The 22,295-nt window shown below is 25.5% G+C and overlaps 1 protein-coding gene across 1 annotated transcript in view; it reads left to right on the top strand.

Moving 5' to 3' along the window:
• LOC129961631 (methylmalonyl-CoA mutase, mitochondrial-like) overlaps positions 1-21,943 on the top strand; it is a 31,558-nt gene extending 9,615 nt beyond the window's left edge. Inside the window, exons 5-18 of the mRNA XM_056075147.1 lie at positions 839-973; positions 1,532-1,649; positions 4,202-4,281; positions 6,137-6,268; positions 6,434-6,610; positions 7,941-8,024; positions 10,704-10,809; positions 11,745-11,881; positions 12,898-13,023; positions 14,418-14,519; positions 18,108-18,248; positions 18,992-19,119; positions 19,916-20,004; positions 21,468-21,943. Coding sequence (XP_055931122.1) covers positions 839-973; positions 1,532-1,649; positions 4,202-4,281; positions 6,137-6,268; positions 6,434-6,610; positions 7,941-8,024; positions 10,704-10,809; positions 11,745-11,881; positions 12,898-13,023; positions 14,418-14,519; positions 18,108-18,248; positions 18,992-19,119; positions 19,916-20,004; positions 21,468-21,550 — 1,638 coding nt within the window. The 3' untranslated portion in view covers positions 21,551-21,943. The remainder of the gene's footprint in view (positions 1-838; positions 974-1,531; positions 1,650-4,201; positions 4,282-6,136; positions 6,269-6,433; positions 6,611-7,940; positions 8,025-10,703; positions 10,810-11,744; positions 11,882-12,897; positions 13,024-14,417; positions 14,520-18,107; positions 18,249-18,991; positions 19,120-19,915; positions 20,005-21,467) is intronic.
• The last annotated feature ends 352 nt before the right edge of the window (positions 21,944-22,295 follow it).

Genomic DNA, 22,295 nt, shown 5'->3' with positions numbered 1-22,295 from the left:
TTATTATTATGTTTTTAAATTCAGAAATGCTTTGATGTAAATGGATGAAATTTGGTATAGTCTTAACACTAAGTTTGTAAATTTCCATCAAATTTAGAACAAAATCTATTTGTTGAAATTTACTTGTCTATTGTATACAAATGATTACTTAAAGAGCTAAATTTATTTACTTAATTGCTAATAAGTTAAGAGCTAAATTGATTTACTTAATTGCTAATAAGTTAAGAGCTAAATTGATTTACTTAATTGCTAATAAGTTAAGAGCTAAATTGATTACTTAAAAAACTGATTGATTTACTTAAAGAGCTAAATGAATAAAATTTAATATGTAGTTTCAACATTTAAACATAGACCTGTTTCAAATTTTGATTCTAGACTATCAGCAGGTTGATCATATGATAGTCTGTATAATTATTTGCATGTAATTGTAATCAAAAGTATAGTGTCTTAAGATAAAAAAAATTTAGCATATCATCTTTTTTTTGTTAAAATTTTAGTTCTGTGTAAAACTTTGGTTCTCAAATATCAATACAAAAATGTCCAAAGTACATGTTTGATTTTCTTTGTTGTACTAAAAATACAAAATGTTCATATGTGGGAAATAAAAATATAATTCATTTGCAGCCTTGTTCTATTTTTACATGACATATACCTTTAATAAGGTGTGCACTAATAAGTTTCAGGGGTATAATTCTAGTTTATTTCATCAAGAGCTTATAGTGCCATAAGTTTATGTGATAAGTTTTACTATGTTGAATTTTATTTATGTCAGTAAAAATTGTTCCAGATTTTTGATTTGATTGCTTAAATTTCTTTAATATTTTTTTACTTATTTTAGGGTGTTAAAAAGGAGCAGCTTGCTGGTACCATTCAAAATGATATTTTAAAAGAATTTATGGTACGAAATACTTACATATATCCACCAGATCATTCTATGAGAATTATTGGCGACATTTTTGAATATGTGTCACAGGTTAGTAAATTGATGTTATTGAATCAAAATAAAAATGTACATGGGCATAGTACTTTTGCTTTAAAAAACCCCCTATATATGTTCCATGTGAGTAATTAAATATATGAAATGTTTCTGTCATTCTTTGTATAATATAACATTTTTTGTGTATAGAAAATTTGTTATTAAAATTAGTAAATCTTTAATTTTTAGTAGTAAGCTTTTTTTTTAATATTATGTTGCAAATTATAGATTACATTGGTAAAGTTTATATTGTGCATAAATGGCTTTCCTTTTATTTATATAGATAGTTTAGATTTCACAAGTAAATATTTTTTATACATTTTAATAATTAAAACAATTAATTAAAAATGTTTGATTTTCCTTATCTCACATAAAAAAAAACAATATTTTAAAGATCAGTTTTACCATTGTTCTCATCATTTATTAGTTTCTAATCCAAATTTCTACTAGGTTCTTAAAAAAAAAAATTTCCCTAGTTGCATGTCAGTTTTTTTTTTTTTCTATTTAAAATTTAAATGTATAACAGAGAATATATTTTTTTTCTCTTTTAATCAGAACTTGCCCAAATTCAACTCTATCTCAATCTCTGGATACCATATTCAAGAAGCAGGAGCAAATGCAACACTAGAACTTGCTTTTACAATTGCTGATGGTTTAGAATATGCTAGAACTGGTGCTTATTTTCTTATTAAAATTTATTCTTTTAAATTTTTTTAATATTATTCAAATATATATGTGTATGTTTGAGAGAAAGAGAGATTTAAAAAATGTCAAGACATTTTTGTTCTGATTTAAACTGTATGGGAAGATTGTTTAAAAAAAAATTCAAGCATTAAAAATTTTATTTATATTTGAATAAATTTTTCTATGTCATTTTTCATTTAAGAAGTTAATTAGCTAGTTAAAACTAAGTGATACACCTTTTCTTATACTGAAACTCTTGTATTTTTACTAAAACTTCTTTATTCCTTGTAATCTGATTCACTTTGCTCTGTTCTGTTCCCTATTTCTTGACGTGCGTTGTTTATTACAACTCTCCTGTAACTTAAATGAAATCTTTCTTTTGCACATGTGTACTTCTCTGTAATAAACACAAAGGCATAGCTTGAATTCCACATTCTTTTTTTTTTTACATGTATATTGAAAACTGTGAAGTCATTTATTATAAATTAGATAAAAAAAATTAATGTTGTAATACATTAACCCATTAAACGCCAAAACTCAAAATATTTATTTGTTTTCGATGCAAACAATGCAAGTTATTATTTTGACCACTTATAATAGTAATTTAATGTAAAAATAAGAAAATTGCACTTAACTTTAAAAATATAGGGTGTTGCGTTGGCGCAACGTCAGTGGAAAAGAAGTACGAATGTTCATCGTTATCACCGAGCACTACGCCGCATTTTCTTCACGTTTTAAAAACTAGAAATTTTTGTGAGTTTATTAAGGGTGTAAAATAGTCAAAACACTTCTTTGAAAATTTTAATTTATTAAAAACTAACAAATAAGTGTAGTTGACAAGCTTATTATGTAAGAATAAGGTGATATAAATTTCAAGTATTGTATGCTTCACTACAATTGTGGTGTAAAGCAACTTCACAAACATTGCAGCAATAAATAGTTTGGCTGTGGCAATACTTTCAACGTAGTCTTCTACTGTCTGTAGACTTAACAATAAAATGTCCTTCAGATATTGGTTTTGTAAGGCTGAATTTGCTCGGACGTCCTGTAGCTGATTTTTTCTTATTTATCTCACTATCCAAGGGCTCTGTAACAGATGAAGCACAACCTCTCATCTAAAATCCAACAGTGACTTTTTACTTCCTTCTTCAGAAAATCTTGATATTGTCCAAGCATTTGTTAGTGCAACATCGATGAAATTTGAAAATATCGGCCACCACCTTTGCCACTGACCCTAATTTTGTTATTGGAAACAAAATTGTCACACAAATCTACACCACCCATTTCCTGATTATATTGCTTAATGCAGTGAGGTTGGGCTACTAATATTTTCTTCTGATTTTTAGAGTATCGAGAAACGTTGACCCTATTGTCACAACAGAGTTGTCGTTCCACCAAACAACAAGTATCTTTTTGTTTTCTTCATATTGAAAAAAAAAGATTGAAAATATCTGCACTAGTTTTATCTTCTATGATTTGTTTGATACGATCAATTGAAGTTTTTTCTTCATTTTTTGGTTGAGGCCTATCAATTGGTTCCTTTCTTGTACATCATAATTCTTTCTTTTTTTGTTTTTTTTTTTAGCAGAACTTTTGGGAGGATCTAACTTCTTCTTAAAATGAACATCAACTTCCTCTGCAGTATCTCTAGGTAAACCTTCATTATCATTAGTTAAAATATTTTCATCACTAGCATCTGCTGTTTCTGGAGGTACGACAACAATATCGGTCTCATCTGCATCTTCGTCATCGGAATTTTGTTCGAAAATTTTTTTCCAAAGCTGCTTCTAACGTAAGATATCTTGTTCTACGCATTTTAAACCACAGAGGATAAAAAAGTTGCTACCAATAAGACGCACAGTACTGAAATGAAATCTTGCAAAAAGGATAACAGTCTACCCCCTTTCCGCTGACGTTGCGCGAACGCAACACATGTTTTTACTTTCCCCTCCTCCCCCACAGAAACACCTAATTTGTGGAATGTACTGACAAAGAGTGACCTTGGCTAATGTATTTCACAGCCAAACCCCAATTTGCTTTTAATTTTTATTTTTTCTAAGAAAAAATGAGTTTGGAAATTTGAACAAAAAAAATGTTTAAAGTAAAACATTGATTATTAGGTGTAAAATAATTTATTTAAGTCAATTTTTTCACTGATTTGTTAGTAGTGCTATTCTTTAACATAAAACTGTAATTTTCTTAATCGTTATTTTTTATATTTATTTATATTGACCGTTGCGTCAACGCAACACCAACGGTTAATGGGTTAAGCGTAATCCAAAAAGATTGTAGGCGTGAAAAACTATTCACACATCCACAAAAATTGTAATCACAATAAGTATTACATCACTAAGATGCCATTATTCACTTTGTTTTCTTTCTTTTCTCCTTTCTATAATTTTTTTTTCCTTCTTTATTTTCATTTCTTTCCTTTTTTTTTTCTTTCTTATTTTAAACTTAAATTGAAAATTTAAAAGTAGAAAATTATTTTTCTATTTTTAATATTTCATTTCTATTATTATTTTCTTTTTTATTTCATAGGCTTAAAAGCTGGTTTAAGTATTGATGATTTTGCACCTCGCCTGTCTTTCTTTTGGGGGATTGGAATGAATTTTTACATGGTACGCATATTAATATTTTTGAAATTTTTGTTGTAACCAGAAAAAGAGTGTTATAATTTTTTGATTAACTTTAAATACATTTTGTAATGCAATATGTATTGACATTAAAATCCTATGTGTTATGCAATATTCCATTTCTTTCCTAATTGAAACGACGTTTAACATAAATTTCAAAAGTCTCTTATCAAACTTCATATCCTTAAAAAAAAAATGTTTAGTTTAATCTTGTTAAGCTTTCTGTATATATATATATATATATATTCTTTTTTTAAAGACGTTGTAGGCAATAGTTTGGAGAAAAAAAAGGCTTTTTATAAATTTATATCATTGTATTAATTTTTAAATTATTAAAACTAATTTTACACTATATGATGACTGATATTTGTAGGACTTTTATTCTTATCTCTTTACTTTTTTACATATAAAGATAATTTATGTAGATCATTAAAAAAATTAAATTCTCAATTTTGTTATCTCTCCAAATTTAAGATCTTCCCTAGACTTCAAAATACATTTTTAGAATTATAGCTGTTTGTAAATAAGATAATTTAAAAATGCTTTGAACTAGAAAAATGAAATCTGGTATATGATCTGTACAAATAAATTTGCAGATTTTGAATCAACTTTTAAATGAAATCCATTCACAGGAAATTGTTTTGTCTGGTTGTATGAGTAAAATTCAACATAATTTACAAAACATTAAGAGCTAAATGGGTAAAATTTGATATACAGATTCAGCAGTAGATTAATATCAAATTTTGAACTACGTCTGTTCAGAGATTGGTTATCTCCTTATCTGTGTCTTTACATGCATATAAATGAAATAATTCAATTGCAATGCCTTGTAAATAAAATTTAGTTGAATTTTAAAATTTAAAATGTGGATTTTTATCAAATTTTGAACTGAATCTATCAACAAGTTTATCATCTGTTGGTCTGTACTCTCACATGCATTTAAATGCAATAACTAAATAATGCTGTGACTTAAATTAATGAAATTTGTTAATATTTTGTTGCTAAAATTTTAGTTTTCTGTCAAATTTTGGTTTTAGTTAATTGGGAAAATATCTTGTTCCAAATACATACTCAGTTTTCTTCACTTTGCTACTAAATACAAAATTCTCTTGTTTGGAACTGAAATGAAATTGTGAACCTTGTCCAATCCAATTTTATATAGAAGGGTGTAGTAACACCTTTATTAAAGGAAGTACAAAAAAAAAAAAAATCATGGAGACCCTTCCATTAGTTTAAATTGATTTTGAATATTTTAATACATTCTGTTCTATAAATAAAATTTAATTGTTAAGTTATTCTTCTTTTCATCCTTATACTAATGGGCTTCAATTCAACTCGCATGTCACTGAATATGATGAAATTTAATCCTTTCTCTTTTTAATTTTTAAATTCGAAGTAGAATGATTGAAAATTGGAGAGATATACATGGAATTAAAAAAAAAATAATCATGTAATACTTCTAAAGTAATACAAGATATATAATTATCAAAATTTAAAGCTTAAAAGGGCTTTACTGAGGAAGCCATTAAGATTTAATTTTGTACAGAAGATTCAGTTGAAAATTTATGTAATCAGAAATATTAGTGAACCAACTGATTGCCAAAAGCCAGTGATGACTTAATGAAGTACTAAGCATTAATGAAGCATTAAATATTCCTTATCTGAAGTAGAAAGAAATTTTTAATTTAACAGTAGATGCTTTATAATTATTTATTTTTTCATGTTTCCAATACTCTTATTTTTATAGATTTGCATAATATAATATAATATTAAAGCATGCATTGTAGGATTAATGGTAAAGAATTCCAAAAAGTTATTTTACAAACAAGTTGATTTATAGGAAATTGCCAAAATGAGAGCTGCTCGTCGTCTATGGGCTCACTTAATCAAAGAGAAATTCAACCCTAAAGATAACAAATCTTTGATGTTAAGAACCCATTGTCAGACTTCAGGGTGGTCATTGACTGAACAGGTAATGATTTCTACTGTTGCTTCTGTTAAATATTGAATTGATCATAATATTCTACTAAGAAGACTAATAATAAATTATTAGTCATCTTTTTTTTTAATGCAGCACTTTATGCAGGGATTTATAAATTTCTTATTTATGTGTTAAAACATGACTCATTTTATTTAGGATCCATACAACAATATCATACGTACAACAGTTGAAGCCATGGCTGCTGTATTTGGTGGTACACAGTCACTACACACAAATGCTTTTGATGAAGCTCTTGCCTTACCTACCAAATTTAGTGCCAGGATTGCTCGAAATACTCAGATCATATTACAAGAGGAAACTGGCATTCCACATGTAATGTCTTTGCATTTTAATAATATTTTTTTTGTGAAAAATCTCTTAAAATTATATTAAAGTAAATATTATAATAATTATTAATAATATAATAATAATGCTATATTAAAGTAAATTATAATAATTAAATGCATTTTTTCTTCAAATGTGTGATCTATAAATATGAATTATTCATTATTATTTTACATTTACTGTTTTCCTTGGCATGCATGTATTATATATTCATTAACTTCAAGTTGATGGGGGGGGGAGATTAAATGTAAAGCTCTTTGTCATAATTATTGAAATTTATTGAAAAAATTTTTTAAAAAACAAGGCATTTTATTTGTTATGTCTTTACATATTTATATTAAGTCTGTTCTAAAGAATTTTTTAAATTTAAATAAATTTAAATTGTTATTTGTTTTGTTATTATTGTTTCTTCTTTATAATGTAGTTAAGCAACAGACTTATAGAAAATTCAGATTTCCTTTAAAAATGGCAAATATTTAGCTCATTGTCACTCATTTCAGCTAATTTGAAATATATTATTTTTCTTCAGAATCTACTTAAGAGTGGTATATACCGATTCAAACCTGTTTAGAGAATCAAGAATATGTGTTGACTTGTTTGCCAAACCAAAAAAAAAAAAAAAAGTAATCAATAAAATGCATTGAAGTGAAATATTTACTTATAAATAATAAAACTGCTTATAAATAGGATATTGGACACTAAAAGATAAATATTTTATCACTATTAAATATTCAATAAACATGCTATATTAATAAGTAATATTTAAATAAGTTAATTCTATCAATCTGCCACATTTTAAGAATGATAAGGGCAAAAAATAGTATTATAGTGGAATGTTTTTCATTCATTTTAAAATTATTTATTTCATATTTTATTATTTAAATTACTTTGTGTACTTAACTTTCACTGGTCATACGTAACAAAATTATAAAACAAAGTTAATATTTGATTGCTATTATAAAGGTTGTTGGGAGTGATAGACCTTGAAATCCATAATAACTTTTTGATTCTTAATATCATGTTTAGAATAATATTTTTTGAATTTGTCTTGCTTTTTGGAAAAATATTTTTTAAATATTTGATTAAACTGGAATAAAAAAATTAATATTGCTGCTAATGTGAAATTTTTGAAGATTATTCTTTAAACAAAGGTTTAGAAATTATTCTTCGAAATGCTGACTGTCTTATTTATTTTTTTAATCAGATTTTTGTAAATATTATATAAAAGCTATAAATATTTGTAAATTATTTTTATTTTAAAAATAAAAATTCTGTTTTTTATATCTCATTTTCATCTTTTCATGTGTTATCATTTCAGATCATAGATCCTTGGGCTGGTTCTTATATGATGGAATCTTTGACAAATGAAGTTTATAATGAAGCACTAAAAATTATAGAAGAGGTATCTGACTCTTGATAATTTACTAATTTTCAGTTGAAATGATTCTATTTGTATGTAAAATAGATGTATTTGCTTGAGTTTGAAATATTTGTTTCATATTATTACTTTCTTTCTACATCTTTTTTTTTTTTTTTGGTATGAAAGAAAAAAAAAATTGTTAATTACATAGGCTGAAAAATGTAACTATGTCAAAAGGTTTCAACAGTTTATGATGATCTAATAAGATTTTAGGATATCCATCCCAAACATGAATTTCTTTTTACTTCATCATGGTAAAGTTTATGTACATTTCATATTAACATATTTTAGTCTGATACATATAAACCTGAGAAATAAATTTTAAATGGAATTAATATTTATAAAATGCATAGAATATAGTAATATACATAGAAAAGTTACATAAATGTGTAATTATTTATATACTTTCAAGTTAATTTTATGCATGTTTACTTAGAAAACGTTTGTCTACCATACTGTATTGAATGAATTTATGAAAAGAAAAAAAAGAAAAAAAAACATGTTTCATCAATATGAAATTGTCAAAATACATAAAGTACTAAATTTTATTAACCCAGAGTCTTTATACAGTTACCTTTTGCATTTGGTACTGTTTGGTATTTCTGTGCCAATAAAGCATCCAGCAGTTATCTGTAAGCATGTTAATATGCCATCATTCCCAATATCTTTTTCCTATTTCTTTAATGTCTTAATGAAAGCATTCCTCCTACTCTTTTCTTATTGCATTTGGTACTGTTTGGTATTTCTGTGCCAATAAAGCATCCAGCAGTTATCTGTAAGCATGTTAATATGCCATCATTCCCAATATCTTTTTCCTATTTCTTTAATGTCTTAATGAAAGCATTCCTCCTACTCTTTTCTTATTGCACCAAGATTTTCAGAGGAAAAGTTTAGATGTGAATGTGAGAACTGGATTTTTATTCTCATTTAAACATCCTAATGATTTGTATTTTTGCAGCATATTTTCTTCTGTTGGCTCTTTTTAGGATCTATGTAATTATTCAAAAACTTACTAATGGCATCTATTAAATTATTCCAAGCATCCTTTTCAATGTCACTCATTGTAATTGGAAAATATTTATTTAACGTTACATTTCTGATGTTTAGTCCAATGAAATACTCTCTTTTAATTTAGTCCCTGATTAATGAAACAACTTTCCACATAAGTATTTAAAGTAATCGTTATTTTTTTGTATAATTCTTTTGCAATTTGTTACATGAGGCTCATTTTTATGTGAAGAGATATTAATATAAATTTTTTGCACTAACCAAACCTTTGTACAAAACGTGTTTGCTCCCAAGTTCAAGGAATTTTCTTAATGGCCAATGCTTGCTCTCTCTTTTAATTTGGAGCCCAAAGTTTCAGCAGATTTCCTTAGATAATTAAAGGGTTGCCATGATGCCATAGTGGGAAAATCAAAAACATATTAGGCTTTTAGAGTAATCTGTAAAATAAGGAAAGTGTAAAAGAAACTCGGAAAGTATATTAGATTTTAAATTTCTTGGGTTTCTTAACCTAAAAAATGCTGGTCCCTTTAAATATAACAAGAATGGAGGATTGTCACCATAACTCCAAAAACAAAACAATATTATTTGCTATTGTTAAACCACAGAAGTCCATTTCATCTGGCTAATATGCCTACTGTAACTAGTGAACTTCATCTGGCTAGATAACATGTTCCTACTGTAACTAGTACATTTCATCTGGCTAGATATCATGTTCCTACTGTAACTAGCACACTTCATCTGGCTAGATATCATGTTCCTACTGTAACTAGCACATTTCATCTGGCTAGATATCATGTTCCTACTGTAACTAGCACATGAGTGTTGCTCAATCCTTTTCTCTTATGCTGCATACATATAAAGGGAAAACACAGGGAAATTTTTTTCCAGATTTGAGTGGCAACCATCATTGGCTACATCACACTGAAAATTGTCATCATCTGGATATATATATTATACTTTATAACAGGAACAAGAATTCCCAGGTCATGGGGAGCTTATCGCTAAGCTGATTAAAGATTTGGATATGTAATATTCTTATTTTTAAAATTAACCCCAAAACATCAAATATAAAGATCATCTGTATGGTTTTTAGAGTCTCTTTATATCATTGAAAAGACAACATTGGAATTTTTTTTTGTGTGTGTGTGTGTGTGCCTTTCCATTATTTTTTTAAATCTACTGCACAAATGTAACAAATTGTTGTTGAATTTCCTGATTTATTCTGATTTCTCAATTTCACTCTAAAAAACAAAATTTATACCTTTTTTACAAAATCGGTAACTTTTGACGAATATTTTTTGGCCACAAATATAATAAAATTATCTAGAGAATTAATATGACCACTAACAGACATAATCTTATTGAAGTTCAATGCAATTAAATTATAATGTTAAAATTCAAATATACAAATTCACAATAAAAATCCAAAGTTACTTCTGAAACAATTAGCCTTATTTAAAAAGTTTTATTGCAGCCTTGTGTCATCAGAATTGTTGAGAGCATTCAGTAAATATTAGTTTTTCTCCCATAAGTATTATTCAAAATTCTATATTTCTTTTATAAAAGTTTTTTTTAAAAATCTATTCTCAAATACTTTTTAATATAAAAATAATTTATCAGTTCTATTTTCTCTTAATTATTTTTGGTTTGAAGGTTGAAGCCATGGGTGGAATGGCCAAAGCTGTTGTTAGTGGCATGCCCAAGTTAAGAATTGAAGAATGTGCTGCTAAAAGACAGGCTCGTATTGATAGTGGAAAGGGTAAGGTTTTTTTTATTATTACTATTATTAAATTACAGATTTAAAGATTTATAGTTTATTTCATATTGCTTTTGCCAATATTATAAATTGAGCAATTGTATTATTATTATTTACATATAAATGAATTTCTGAAAATAAATAATTAATTTGAAAAAGAGAGAAACTTTCAATTTTTTTATAGTCTTTATACATATTTTAGAATTATGCAAGAAAAAATTAATCTATTTTATGATTTATTTTCTTAAAGAAATATACATTCTAATTTCTAAATACAGAATGTAATTATATTTATATTTAATAGGCCTCCTATTTCTTTATGTGATTTTTCTATTTCCAAACTGGTGATAATGATATATTGTTTATACATTCTTTTCTAAAATATTCATACATTAATAAATGATAATCATATTTTGTTTAAGAAGCATTAGTCATTATTCATATCATTTATCATTTGCTTAAATATTTTTTTTTCTGAAAATATCAAATGCGTTAATACAAATTTAAAATAATCTTAACCTGTTAGATGCTCAAAAAATGCAATTTTTTATTTTAGTTAGAATTTTTTATAAAATATTGGATAACTTATTTGGTATGTAGAAGATTTCTAGAAAATTTCTACATATAAAACAGCAAATTTTTATTTTATTGAATACCGATCCATTATTATTTTAATAAATGGAAATTATAATTTCCCCTAGTTATTCATGAACATTATTTTAAGATTTCAAAGTGTATTTTATGTTTATGGTATTATTTTGCATATATTAGTTATTATTTGTTTTTTTAACCACATCAAATAGGTTTTGTAATGCAAAAAATTAAGGAAATATTAAATTGTTATAATGATATAAAATATTTATTTTGTAAGAGATTCCTTTTAAATAAATCTTTAAAAATAGTCAATCATTATAACTAAATTTTTCTGAAAATTATAGAGGTGATAGTTGGTGTGAACAAATATCAAAAGGACAAAGAGGATCCAATTGATGTGCTAGTAATTGATAATACAAAAGTGTGTGCATTACAAATTGAAAAACTTAAGAAGATCAAAGCAACAAGAGACACAGAAAAGGTAAATATATATTTTTTCTTCTTTCTTTTCATAGTTTAAAGCAAGGGCTTTGATAGCATCATTCAACTATTTATAAACTTGAATGCTTCTCATTTTAAATTTGATTATTACTTAAATAATTATTAATGGTTATTTCTCAATTGTGTTCACTATTGGTTAAATTTTCAAGTGCATTTTTACACTGATATATAATTAATACTTCGGATGATAGAGTATTTGATATAATTTGAAGCATTTTTGTCTTAATTTTTTATGCAAATCAAATTTTAAAAATTTCAAATTCTCGTGATTGAATCAGTGGTTTACATAAGTAGTTCTGGCCTTTTCATTCTGTAGTTATTACTAAATTATATAAATGAAATGTAATTTTAAATTTTTAATGCTTAATTTTATTTTTTTCTTCTTTATATTGTTGCTTTTAAGCTGTTTATATAAATCTAATTTCATTATTCTCATATAAAAAATATTTTTTTCAAAACATTAAATTTATACATCTTCTCTTTCTATTGGCTTCCTTTCCTTTATCAATAGATTGTCTAAAAATTTAAACATTTCTACATTTTTTAAAGTATTTTAATTTAATTACTGACTTGTTTTTAAAATACCATTCAATTTGTAAATGACTTTCTTATTTAAAATTATTAAACTTCAGATCATGTATATTTTCAATTTATCAATAGATCTGGAATTGTTTTTTCAGCTATAAGTCTACTTGCTGCATTAAATATTAATTTCCATTTTGAGAGCTTTTTTAATGACTCTACTAAATTGAACCTTTGTTAAAAAACAGCATTTATTTTCTGTTTTAAACAAACAGCACTGAATTACCTTTTCAGCTTTGAATTACCTTTGTTTCAATTAAGCACTATTAAGTTTTAAAAAATGAAAATCAATTAAAGCTATAAATTAGGAACAGAGTATAATTCTGCTTATTTTGAAAGTCATATTTACTGATATTTGTTAGGGGGGAAAAAGTTATCAAATGAACTAATAGAGTATTCCTTTTTTTTTTCTAGTGTCAGCAGTCATTAGCAGCCATCACAGAATGTGCCAAAACTGGAAGTGGTAATCTTCTAGGATTAGCTGTTGATGCATCAAGGGCTCGAGCTACTGTAGGAGAAATAACACAAGCTATGGAAGCTGTATGTATTGATTTATTTTATTTATGCTTCTAACATTGATATCATTTTCATATGTATTATCTTTATTAAAAATGCATAAAGAATTTTTTTTTTCTTATTCTAATGACATTAACAGCCCTTTGCATTTAATACTACCAAAATTAGAAGAATTCTTTAAAAGCTGACATGTGCTTTTCGTTCATATTTGGAAAAAATTTTATATTAAAAAAAATTAAATAATATATTTGAAATTTTTTATGAATTATTTCTGTAAGAATTTTCATAGTGTTATATATAAAATTTATCTTTCCATTCATGATAATTAAATGAATTTAAAATTATTTTCCTAATTTTAGTTACCTCTAAATTTAAACTGAATCGTAATTTCCATTATTGTAATGAAATTTGAATTAATTTTTTTATAACACATCTTTTCTAATATTAAAAGTAACCAATACAAAATTAAAATATAAAAGCTTTGTTTCCATGTTTAAAAACATGGAAACAAATCTTAATTTTAATTTCACTTGTTCACACTTATGGAATGAAATTCAGTAATTTTTTTTCACTAATTTTCTAATGAATTTTAGATGCAAATAAATGATTTTAATATTTTCAGAGCTGAATGGTCAATTAATCTAGTCAAATTTTGATTTCCCATAGAATTAATGTAAGTTACGCTCATTACATTAATATCATATAAGTATACTATAAAAATATACAAGTAACATATGTTGTGAACTTGTGGACAAGATTCCAATGTATTTATATATTAATTATAAATAATGAAGACTAAAAAGTAAAGTAAAAAGTTATTTTAAAAATTTTTACTTTAAAACAGTTTTTTTTAAATACACTGATAAAAGTGAATTTTAAAAAACTGTTATTAAATATTTTGCATATTGGCTTAATGAAATATTTCTCCACTTATTATTTTTTCATTATTTTTAATATAGCATTAAATATTTGCAAAAGCTTATTTTTAATGATTTCTTTAATTCTGATTATTTTCTTTATAGTACATAATTCTATTTTATTTGTTTTTTTATTTGGTCATTTTTCAAAATATTTAGTGTTTCTAAAAGTATGTTTGTATTAATAATTTAGTCTTATCTTTAAAATTTAAATGACTCTCATCCTTTCTTTATATTTTCAATATAGAAATAATATAATAATATGAAATAAGAATGGAGGGAATGCACTAAAGGAATATTTTTGTAGATCAGTTTGAGATCAGAAGATTTTTATAATATAAAATGAAGGGTGGCATTACGCTCAATCACATTCAATAGTGCTCACAGTATATTTGTATGGCCAACGATGTGCTTCGTGCATGGTGTTGGGGTGGAGTGCCGTAATGAGTATATTTGTATAAAAGCATTTCTTCATAATTTTTCATTGCAAGGGTTTTGTAGGTCTTTGGAAGACATGTAGCTGCTGATAGACTGGTTTCTGGTGCTTATAAATCTGAATATGGCCAGTCTGAAGATCTGGAAGCTGTTAGAGAGAGAGTAGAGGTAAGTTTCATAAATTTGCTTAACAATCATATTCGGTAGCAGCTCATAAGTTCAGAAATGATTAACCCTGTCAAAAAATATTTTGCAGGAGAATAAGTTAAAATGCAGTTCTTCGAAACAGCTTTATCTCTAAATAATACAAAAATTTAAATATATTTATTGTATTATAAACATTTATCATCCATTATTTTTCATGAATGATATCTAATTGAAGAAAACGAAAGTGTATTAAAGCAGATAAACTTTCATTGGAGAAATGTGAAAGTGAAGCCAAAATTAGTAATGGCTAATCAGGAAAAGTGATGATAAGTGAATATAGAAGCAAAAATTTTTGTATGTTATTGAGAAGAAGGGGGAGGGGAGACACATCAGTCAGTTGGCAATGTGCTAACTGGTCTGTACCCAGAGTTGACAAGCCAGTGCTAAATTCATTGGGAGGTATCTCAGGGTTTCGATTTTCATCATTATATTGTGAGGGAATTTCAATACTACCTTGAACTGGTTTCTGAGTAAAAGCTAACTAACATATATTCTACTAAATTATTTGTTTTTATCTTTTCTACTTTTTATTATTATTATTTTCTATTTTCTTTGTACATCTTTGTGGGGGGGAAAAAAACAGATAAAGGATGGCAGAATAAATTTTGATGATAATTCTAAGTGATACAATAATTTTGTGGCCCTAATGAATCGTATTTTCATAAAAATAATTTTTTCATAATTATTATGGCATGCATTTATATAAGTTTTGCATTTTGTTACTGAATAAAAAAAATTGCGACTTAAATCTTAAATAACAAGCTTTAAAGTCATTTTTGTTTAAGAAGTTTTTTTTTTTTTTTATTCTGTACAATAAATAGTTCAAATGGCTACTACAATTGATTTAATGTTTCATAAAAAATATATTCTATTTATTATAATTTAATTATTAAAAATAAAATATTTTTATAAGAAGTTTATAATTTTTTTTTTCAAAAAATTAGAATACATTTGAAATTATATCATTTTTAAAATACATTAAAGGACTTTACATTTTTATCTTTTCATATATATGTAATTAAATGCAATTAAACTATCTTTTTGCATTTGTTTATTAATGATATCCTCTTAAATTAACTGAATTGATATTATGGTAAATTTAGTTCCTTTAATTCAATTAACTCTTTGTAAGGCAATGGGAAGTATGCTTCCCACCTAATTCATTTATCTTTGGGTGAAGTTATGTAGATTGACTTAAGTTCTGACAAATTTTTCATTAAGACAGAAACTTAGGTGCTACAGTTCCTTGTCTCGCACAAAATGGTGTGTCTTGATTTGTTACTTAATTATTAATTAACACAATAATTTAATTAATCAAATTAAATTTATCTGATAAGTTAAATTAATCACTTTCCTTAATTAAGCCAGTCTCATTCCTAAAAATATTTTACTATATTATGACTAGAAAAAAATGGCCTTTTAAAGGGTTAAAACACAAGGAATGTTGCATATCTGATTGAGTGTAACTGAACATCGGACTAATATTGATTCCCCCTTTTTTTAAAACTCTTATATATGAAGTGTACAAAAAAGAATACTATAAGAAAATATATATATATATGTAATCAAAAAATTCACATTTGAGATTTTGATGAGTCGCCATATTTCAGAATTCCTTGAATTTAAAAAAAAAAAAAAGAAAGAAAAGAAACTTTTGTAATTATATATGTTTGTCTGTGAAAACGATTCACTCAAAAACGCTATGAGCTAGTTGCCTGAAGTTCATATGTATTCTTAATATCAAATTTATTGATTTCTGTCAAGTTTTAAACTGTGAATGAAATCTTTTTGCTGAAACTCTTCTGTCTAACTGCAAGCGAATGGGGTGATTGCAAAAAGTAGAGCTAGGTAGATTTGATATATAGTTTCAACATGTGAATTGTAGATCTACAGTGAATCCATCACAGAAGTGGTTGTCTGCTTGTCTACTCATTTCGATGCATGTAAACGACATACTATAAATCACAATAACTAAGATAATTGAAATTTGATATGTGATCTTGTTTCTAAAATTATAGTTCTGTATCAAATTTTTGTTTAAATCAGTCAGGAAAAATTCCACCAAGTTTTCGAGAAAAAAAATTCTTTCACTATACAAATGAAGCACAAAATGTTCATTTGTGGAACTCTAAAAATAGCAATCTAAGAATTTGTGGCTTTTACAGTTTTGCCCAATGTCCATAATTTTTATACAAGGGAAGATAGCATATTTATTATAAAAGTAAATATAAATAAAATATGTAAGAAAGTGTTGGAGACTACTTCTGCTGGTTCAAAATGAAGAAATCTTAGTGTTCAATGATGTAATTGTATTTTTAAATTTCTACAAGTGTTATGTTTTCTTGAATATTAACCTAGTTAGCCTAAACGTTGATTGTTATTTCATCATAAAATTTTATTTATTATAAGATCTGTCTTCAAAAATTCATTATTTGAAGTATTTTTTAAGAATTCTTTTAACTCACTGGCTTCTCATGGTTTTTTGTGTGTTTATATATATATATATATGTAATGACATTTTAAACTTTCTACTTCAATTTAATTAATTTCCAAGATTTTATCTTAATTTAGCCCATAGTAACTTCATTCTAAAATATTCTCTTATTTCGTGATCCAATTCCACTTTCTCTACTTAATTAATTCAAGATAAGCTTTATAAAACTGCTGAATCAGATAAACGCCGATACTTTCACACGCTCGGCGTGAAGGGGTAAAAAATGTCCAGTAAGCACATTCTTTCTTAAAAGATCCCTGTGTTTCCCTTACATGTGATTGACATGCATCAGAAATCCCTATCAGAATCTTTTTAATATATTAGCACAATGAAGAAATATTTTCCCTATCAAAATCTAAGGTTATATAAGGTGAGGGATAATTTATTTCGGCCCTTCTTCCCCACTTCCGCTTTTGGCCGCGCTGTGGCGGACGCAAAATGTCCGCGTCTTTGTTTGTAAATAATTATGCTTTCCCGATGGATTAAAAAGAATTTAAAAATGGAAGAATTTTTAATGGATTAAAAGTCTCTTGACTGTCTTGAAACTGCATCATGCTTCACAACAAAATGTTACATATATGTATATATATATATATATATATATATATATATATATATATATATATATATATATATAATATGGGAATATTGTCTAATCCTTTTCCATAATCTAATTTTGAATTAAACTTCTAAAAGTATGTATATTTCTTTTGGGGGAAAATTCTTCAGATTAATAAATAAATTAATTTCATGTATGTGTGTTTTTTTTTCTCATTTTCCCTTCACAATGTTTTGTCAAAAAATTCTGAATAAAACATAAACATTCTAAGCACATGGTCAAAAGTTGATTGGATAGAAAAATAAAATATCTAGCAAAATTAAAAGCTGTAAAAAAAGCAACCCTTTTTGTACTTTCATGAAGTTTTTTCATAAGTGAGTTGATTTGAAGGGTGGGATGATACTACAAAAAATATTTTATATATATGTTATTGCTTCAAGCATTTAATTTTTGATGTTTGAAAGTGAATTACACAACCTAAAACTTTTTTTTTTAGGCATTCTTAGAAGAGGAAGGCCGTAGGCCTCGTGTTCTTGTAGCCAAGATGGGCCAGGATGGTCATGATCGAGGTGCCAAAGTTATTGCAACAGGATTTGCAGATTTGGGCTTTGATATTGATATTGGACCTCTGTTTCGAGTATGTATATGTTTTTATCTATACATTTTTGTTCTAAATTAAAAGGATGTAGACCCGGACTTCTTAAACTGAAAATGATGGCTTTTAGTGAGCTCATGCAGAAGAATAACAGGACCACAAAAATTCTTAAGAATGCTTTCTTTCAAATTATTTAACTTAGTACATTTAACATTCTTAAACGAAATAATAATTTAACAAAAACATATTTTACTTCAAAAATTTCATGGTAGGAATTGCATTATTATTTTTTATGAAATTTCTTTAGTTAAATTAAAATTATTGCTTTAAATTAATATTTTTTTTATATAATTTATTTATCTTCCAACTTTGAAAGCATGGCAACATTTTCCATATTGGAATGGACTCAGAAAGTTTCTTACCGCACAGAAAGCACCTATGAATGGAAAAAGTTGAAAAATTATCTCAAATATATTAAACGAGCCAAGCATTGTTATTTTAAATAATAAATCTTAAAATAATTTTGCTACAAAATAAAATTTTCTGTTATTTCAGAGCTGAAAAAATATACAATAATATATGAGATGACTATTTCTATTTCCGCTCTAATTCCTAATAGCTAGATATTGGAATAAAAATGAAGGCCAATAACTATCATGCACAAGTAAAGGAAAGTCGATTTTCTAACAATCTTTGAAATAAAACAGGAAAATATATGCTTGCGGGATGTATTTTGTATAAAGCAAAATATGATTGATATTATTAATATGCCTTTAATTTTTCAGACTCCTGATGAAGTTGCTCAACAGGCTGTAGATGCTGATGTTCATGCAGTGGGTGTCAGTAGCTTGGCTGCTGCCCACAAAACTTTAGTTCCTCAACTTGCAGCAGCATTGAAAAAGTTAAATAGAGAGTAAGTAAGAAACCAGTCCTTTAAAGCAAAATATGTTTTATTTAAAAAAAATTTTTAAAAAGCTTTAATTTTTTTTTTTTTTTTGCATGTTTAGCTAATAATTATCAAATCAAATTCATAATATTGACAACAAAATATAATAAATAATTATAAATGCTTTTTTTATTAGGTTGAAATTTTCAAATAAATTCAAGTATTTGATATGATTTTTTTTTTCTTTTAATGCTTAAGAAATTAAAAGAAAATAAACTTTATGAAAAATATAGACAGTCATAGAATTGGAAGATATGATGCTTTTCCTTCAGTATCCAAAAATTTGTAACAATATCAATTTTTTATTTTATTGTCCTATTTCTTTCTCTTAACCTTCAATTCATTGTGTGAAAATTTCAAAGTTGTACTTTTAATATTTTAAAAGTTTTAAATTTTTTTGCTCACAGTACAAAAGAAATACAGACACAAATGAGAATATCAGATAACTCTTTCTCCATGTTAGATTTCATGAATTTGTTTGAAAAGTATTAAAGCTTTTTACTGATTTTAGATAGTACAGTTGCATTATTTTAATTTTATCATCATTATGTACATGATGAAATTGTGTGTGCAGTAAATTTTCAATGGCTTATATAACGCAAAAAATTAAATTACAACAAAAAAAAGGAGAAAAAAAATCTTTTTTTTTACAAGGTGATTTTATTTGACTGTCATATTTGAATACTATCAAAATATTTTCATTGATGCTTTAAAAATATTTGGGTATCTATCCCCTTTACGATTTTAAATATTTGTTTTGCAGGGATATTCTAATATTTGTTGGTGGTGTAATTCCTCCTCAAGACTATGACTTCCTTTACAAAGCAGGGGCAGCTGCCATATTTGGGCCAGGTATATTCTTATATTTACATTTAAACCTTTACTTAAATATCAAGTACTTTCTTATAAATGCAAATTCAAATGTATAATCTAAAAATTTAGCAGCTGAATTTTGTTTTAGAGTTGTGATCTTAATATTGGCACCAATTATATTATATTTTTGATTTAGTTATTGCACTGAATATATATATATAAACCCATGCTTTAGCAAAATATATTTATAATTTTATACATGGGAAGTAGGTTGGTTCTAGACTATTAGAAAATATCGCTAATAATGTCAAGAAAAAAACATTTCCTGACAAGAAATTGTCACTTTGCTTAAAAATTCATAATGGCATCATAAGTATATATAATGAAAATAAGTAAAGAATTTTTTATTATCTTTATTTGTTTATCTAATCCAAAAAAAATTCTAGCTTCAAATACCTGAAAATTAAACATATTTTATATTTATTTTAAAGGATTTTAAAATTCCATTTATAATAATTGCTTATTGGAGAAAAGATTATTAAATTATTTCTAGTTGTTTGCTTAAAAAATTAAAATAAATTTGGGACAAAAATCAAACAATTTATGATTTTTGATGCAAAAAGATCTCATGAATTTAAAAATAAAAATCGTTATTATTAATTCTTTCTGAATCTTCAGTCAAAAAATTTATAATAATTCATTATTCATTAATTAAATACAATAAAAAAATTTCATTTGTTTGATATTTGAACTACATAGACACCACATTCCAATGCTGACTATAGTAAAAATATCAGTGAATTAAATAAATCTTAACTGGAAAGAATTTAATGCACATTATTTTTAAATCTATGATCTAGAGGTTTAGCTATCTGAATAAAAACAATTAAGAATCTACAAACATCATTAGATTTTTAAAAATTAAATATCCTATTTCTTTGTTTATAACCTAAAAAAAAGTAATAAAAGTTAGTTTTTTTTATATCTAATTAAATAATGGTTTAAAAATTATTGAAAATATATATGCCATATTTGCATTATTCTATTATTTTTTCCTTAACAAAAAAAAAGCTTCTTTTTGGAATATTTTGTTTTTAATGTTATTTAATTATTAAAAGTTATGCTGAATAATTACTATAATTTGAAAATTGCATAATTAACCTTACATATTAAATAATGGCTTCTTTTTTAATACAAGATTGCATGACAATTGTTCAAAAGACTTCAGACTCTATATATAAATTATCTGTATAATAGTGTCAGGAAAAATTTGCATTGGAAGTTAAATTTGAAGTCCGGTTATTTGTTTATTAAATTTTAAATAAATATTCTAACATACGCCAACAGAATCATATTATTTTTGAAACATATTTTAATAAGTTTTTAATATAATTAATTCAATCGGTAATTAATGAAATTAAGAATCATAATGAATAGTAACAGCATTGGAGAAACTGAATTTGTTTACTAATGAAAATTAAATAACATTAATTTTGTTTTAGGTACCAAGATTCCTGCTTGTGCCATGCAAGTTGTAGACCTTATTACAAAAAATATCCAAGAAAAAGAAAAACAAAGAGTCTAAGAGTAAAATGTGCAATCAGTCATTTTGAAATGAATCTCTTATGAAATCTCATACTTTTTAACTTCTGGTCTTTTTATTGACAGTTGTATACAAATAATGCCCAGCATTTATTTACCAACGTTTTTGTTTATATTGAAATAACTGTTTACCTATATTTTTTTAACTTATAGGTAATTTTGCATATTTCTTATTTAAAAATGCATTTGAATTGAAATCTGATAGAAATTTTTGTTGCTAATGGTCTTTACAAAACATTCTTTTAAATATATCTGTCTGATATATCACGCTGATGTCAAAAAAAGTACAATTTGCATTCAAAGTATTTTCTAAAGAAGTCTTGTTATCTACTTAAATGATCTGATATACCCTATTATTTTTATTCCTGTTGGTTTGTAATATATTTTATATGAAAATAAAGATGAATATATTTCATTAATGCTTTGTATTTGTTATTTACTAAACATTTATTTTCAAATCTTTTGTTTATGCATGTCAAGAAATTACAATAAATATGCTTTAGGCCCATTCCACGGTAATGTATGTGACAATCGGACTAAAAGATATGCATAAATATCTGATAAATTTATGTACAAATGTAGTGAAAGTCAAAAATTTAATTTTGTTAGACAATTAAAAAAGAGTTTTAATAAATGGTAATGAAAAATATATTTGTATTTAAATTTTGAGAGACCTTTTAAAATTTTTTTTAGATAGTCACGTATGTGACAAAAATTGGAACTGTGAT

This window comes from Argiope bruennichi, chromosome 2 (assembly GCF_947563725.1).
Source record: "Argiope bruennichi chromosome 2, qqArgBrue1.1, whole genome shotgun sequence".
Classification (NCBI taxonomy): domain Eukaryota; kingdom Metazoa; phylum Arthropoda; class Arachnida; order Araneae; family Araneidae; genus Argiope; species Argiope bruennichi.
The sequence above is the reverse complement of the archived record's forward strand: the minus strand, read 5'-3'. Positions and strand labels throughout refer to the sequence as shown.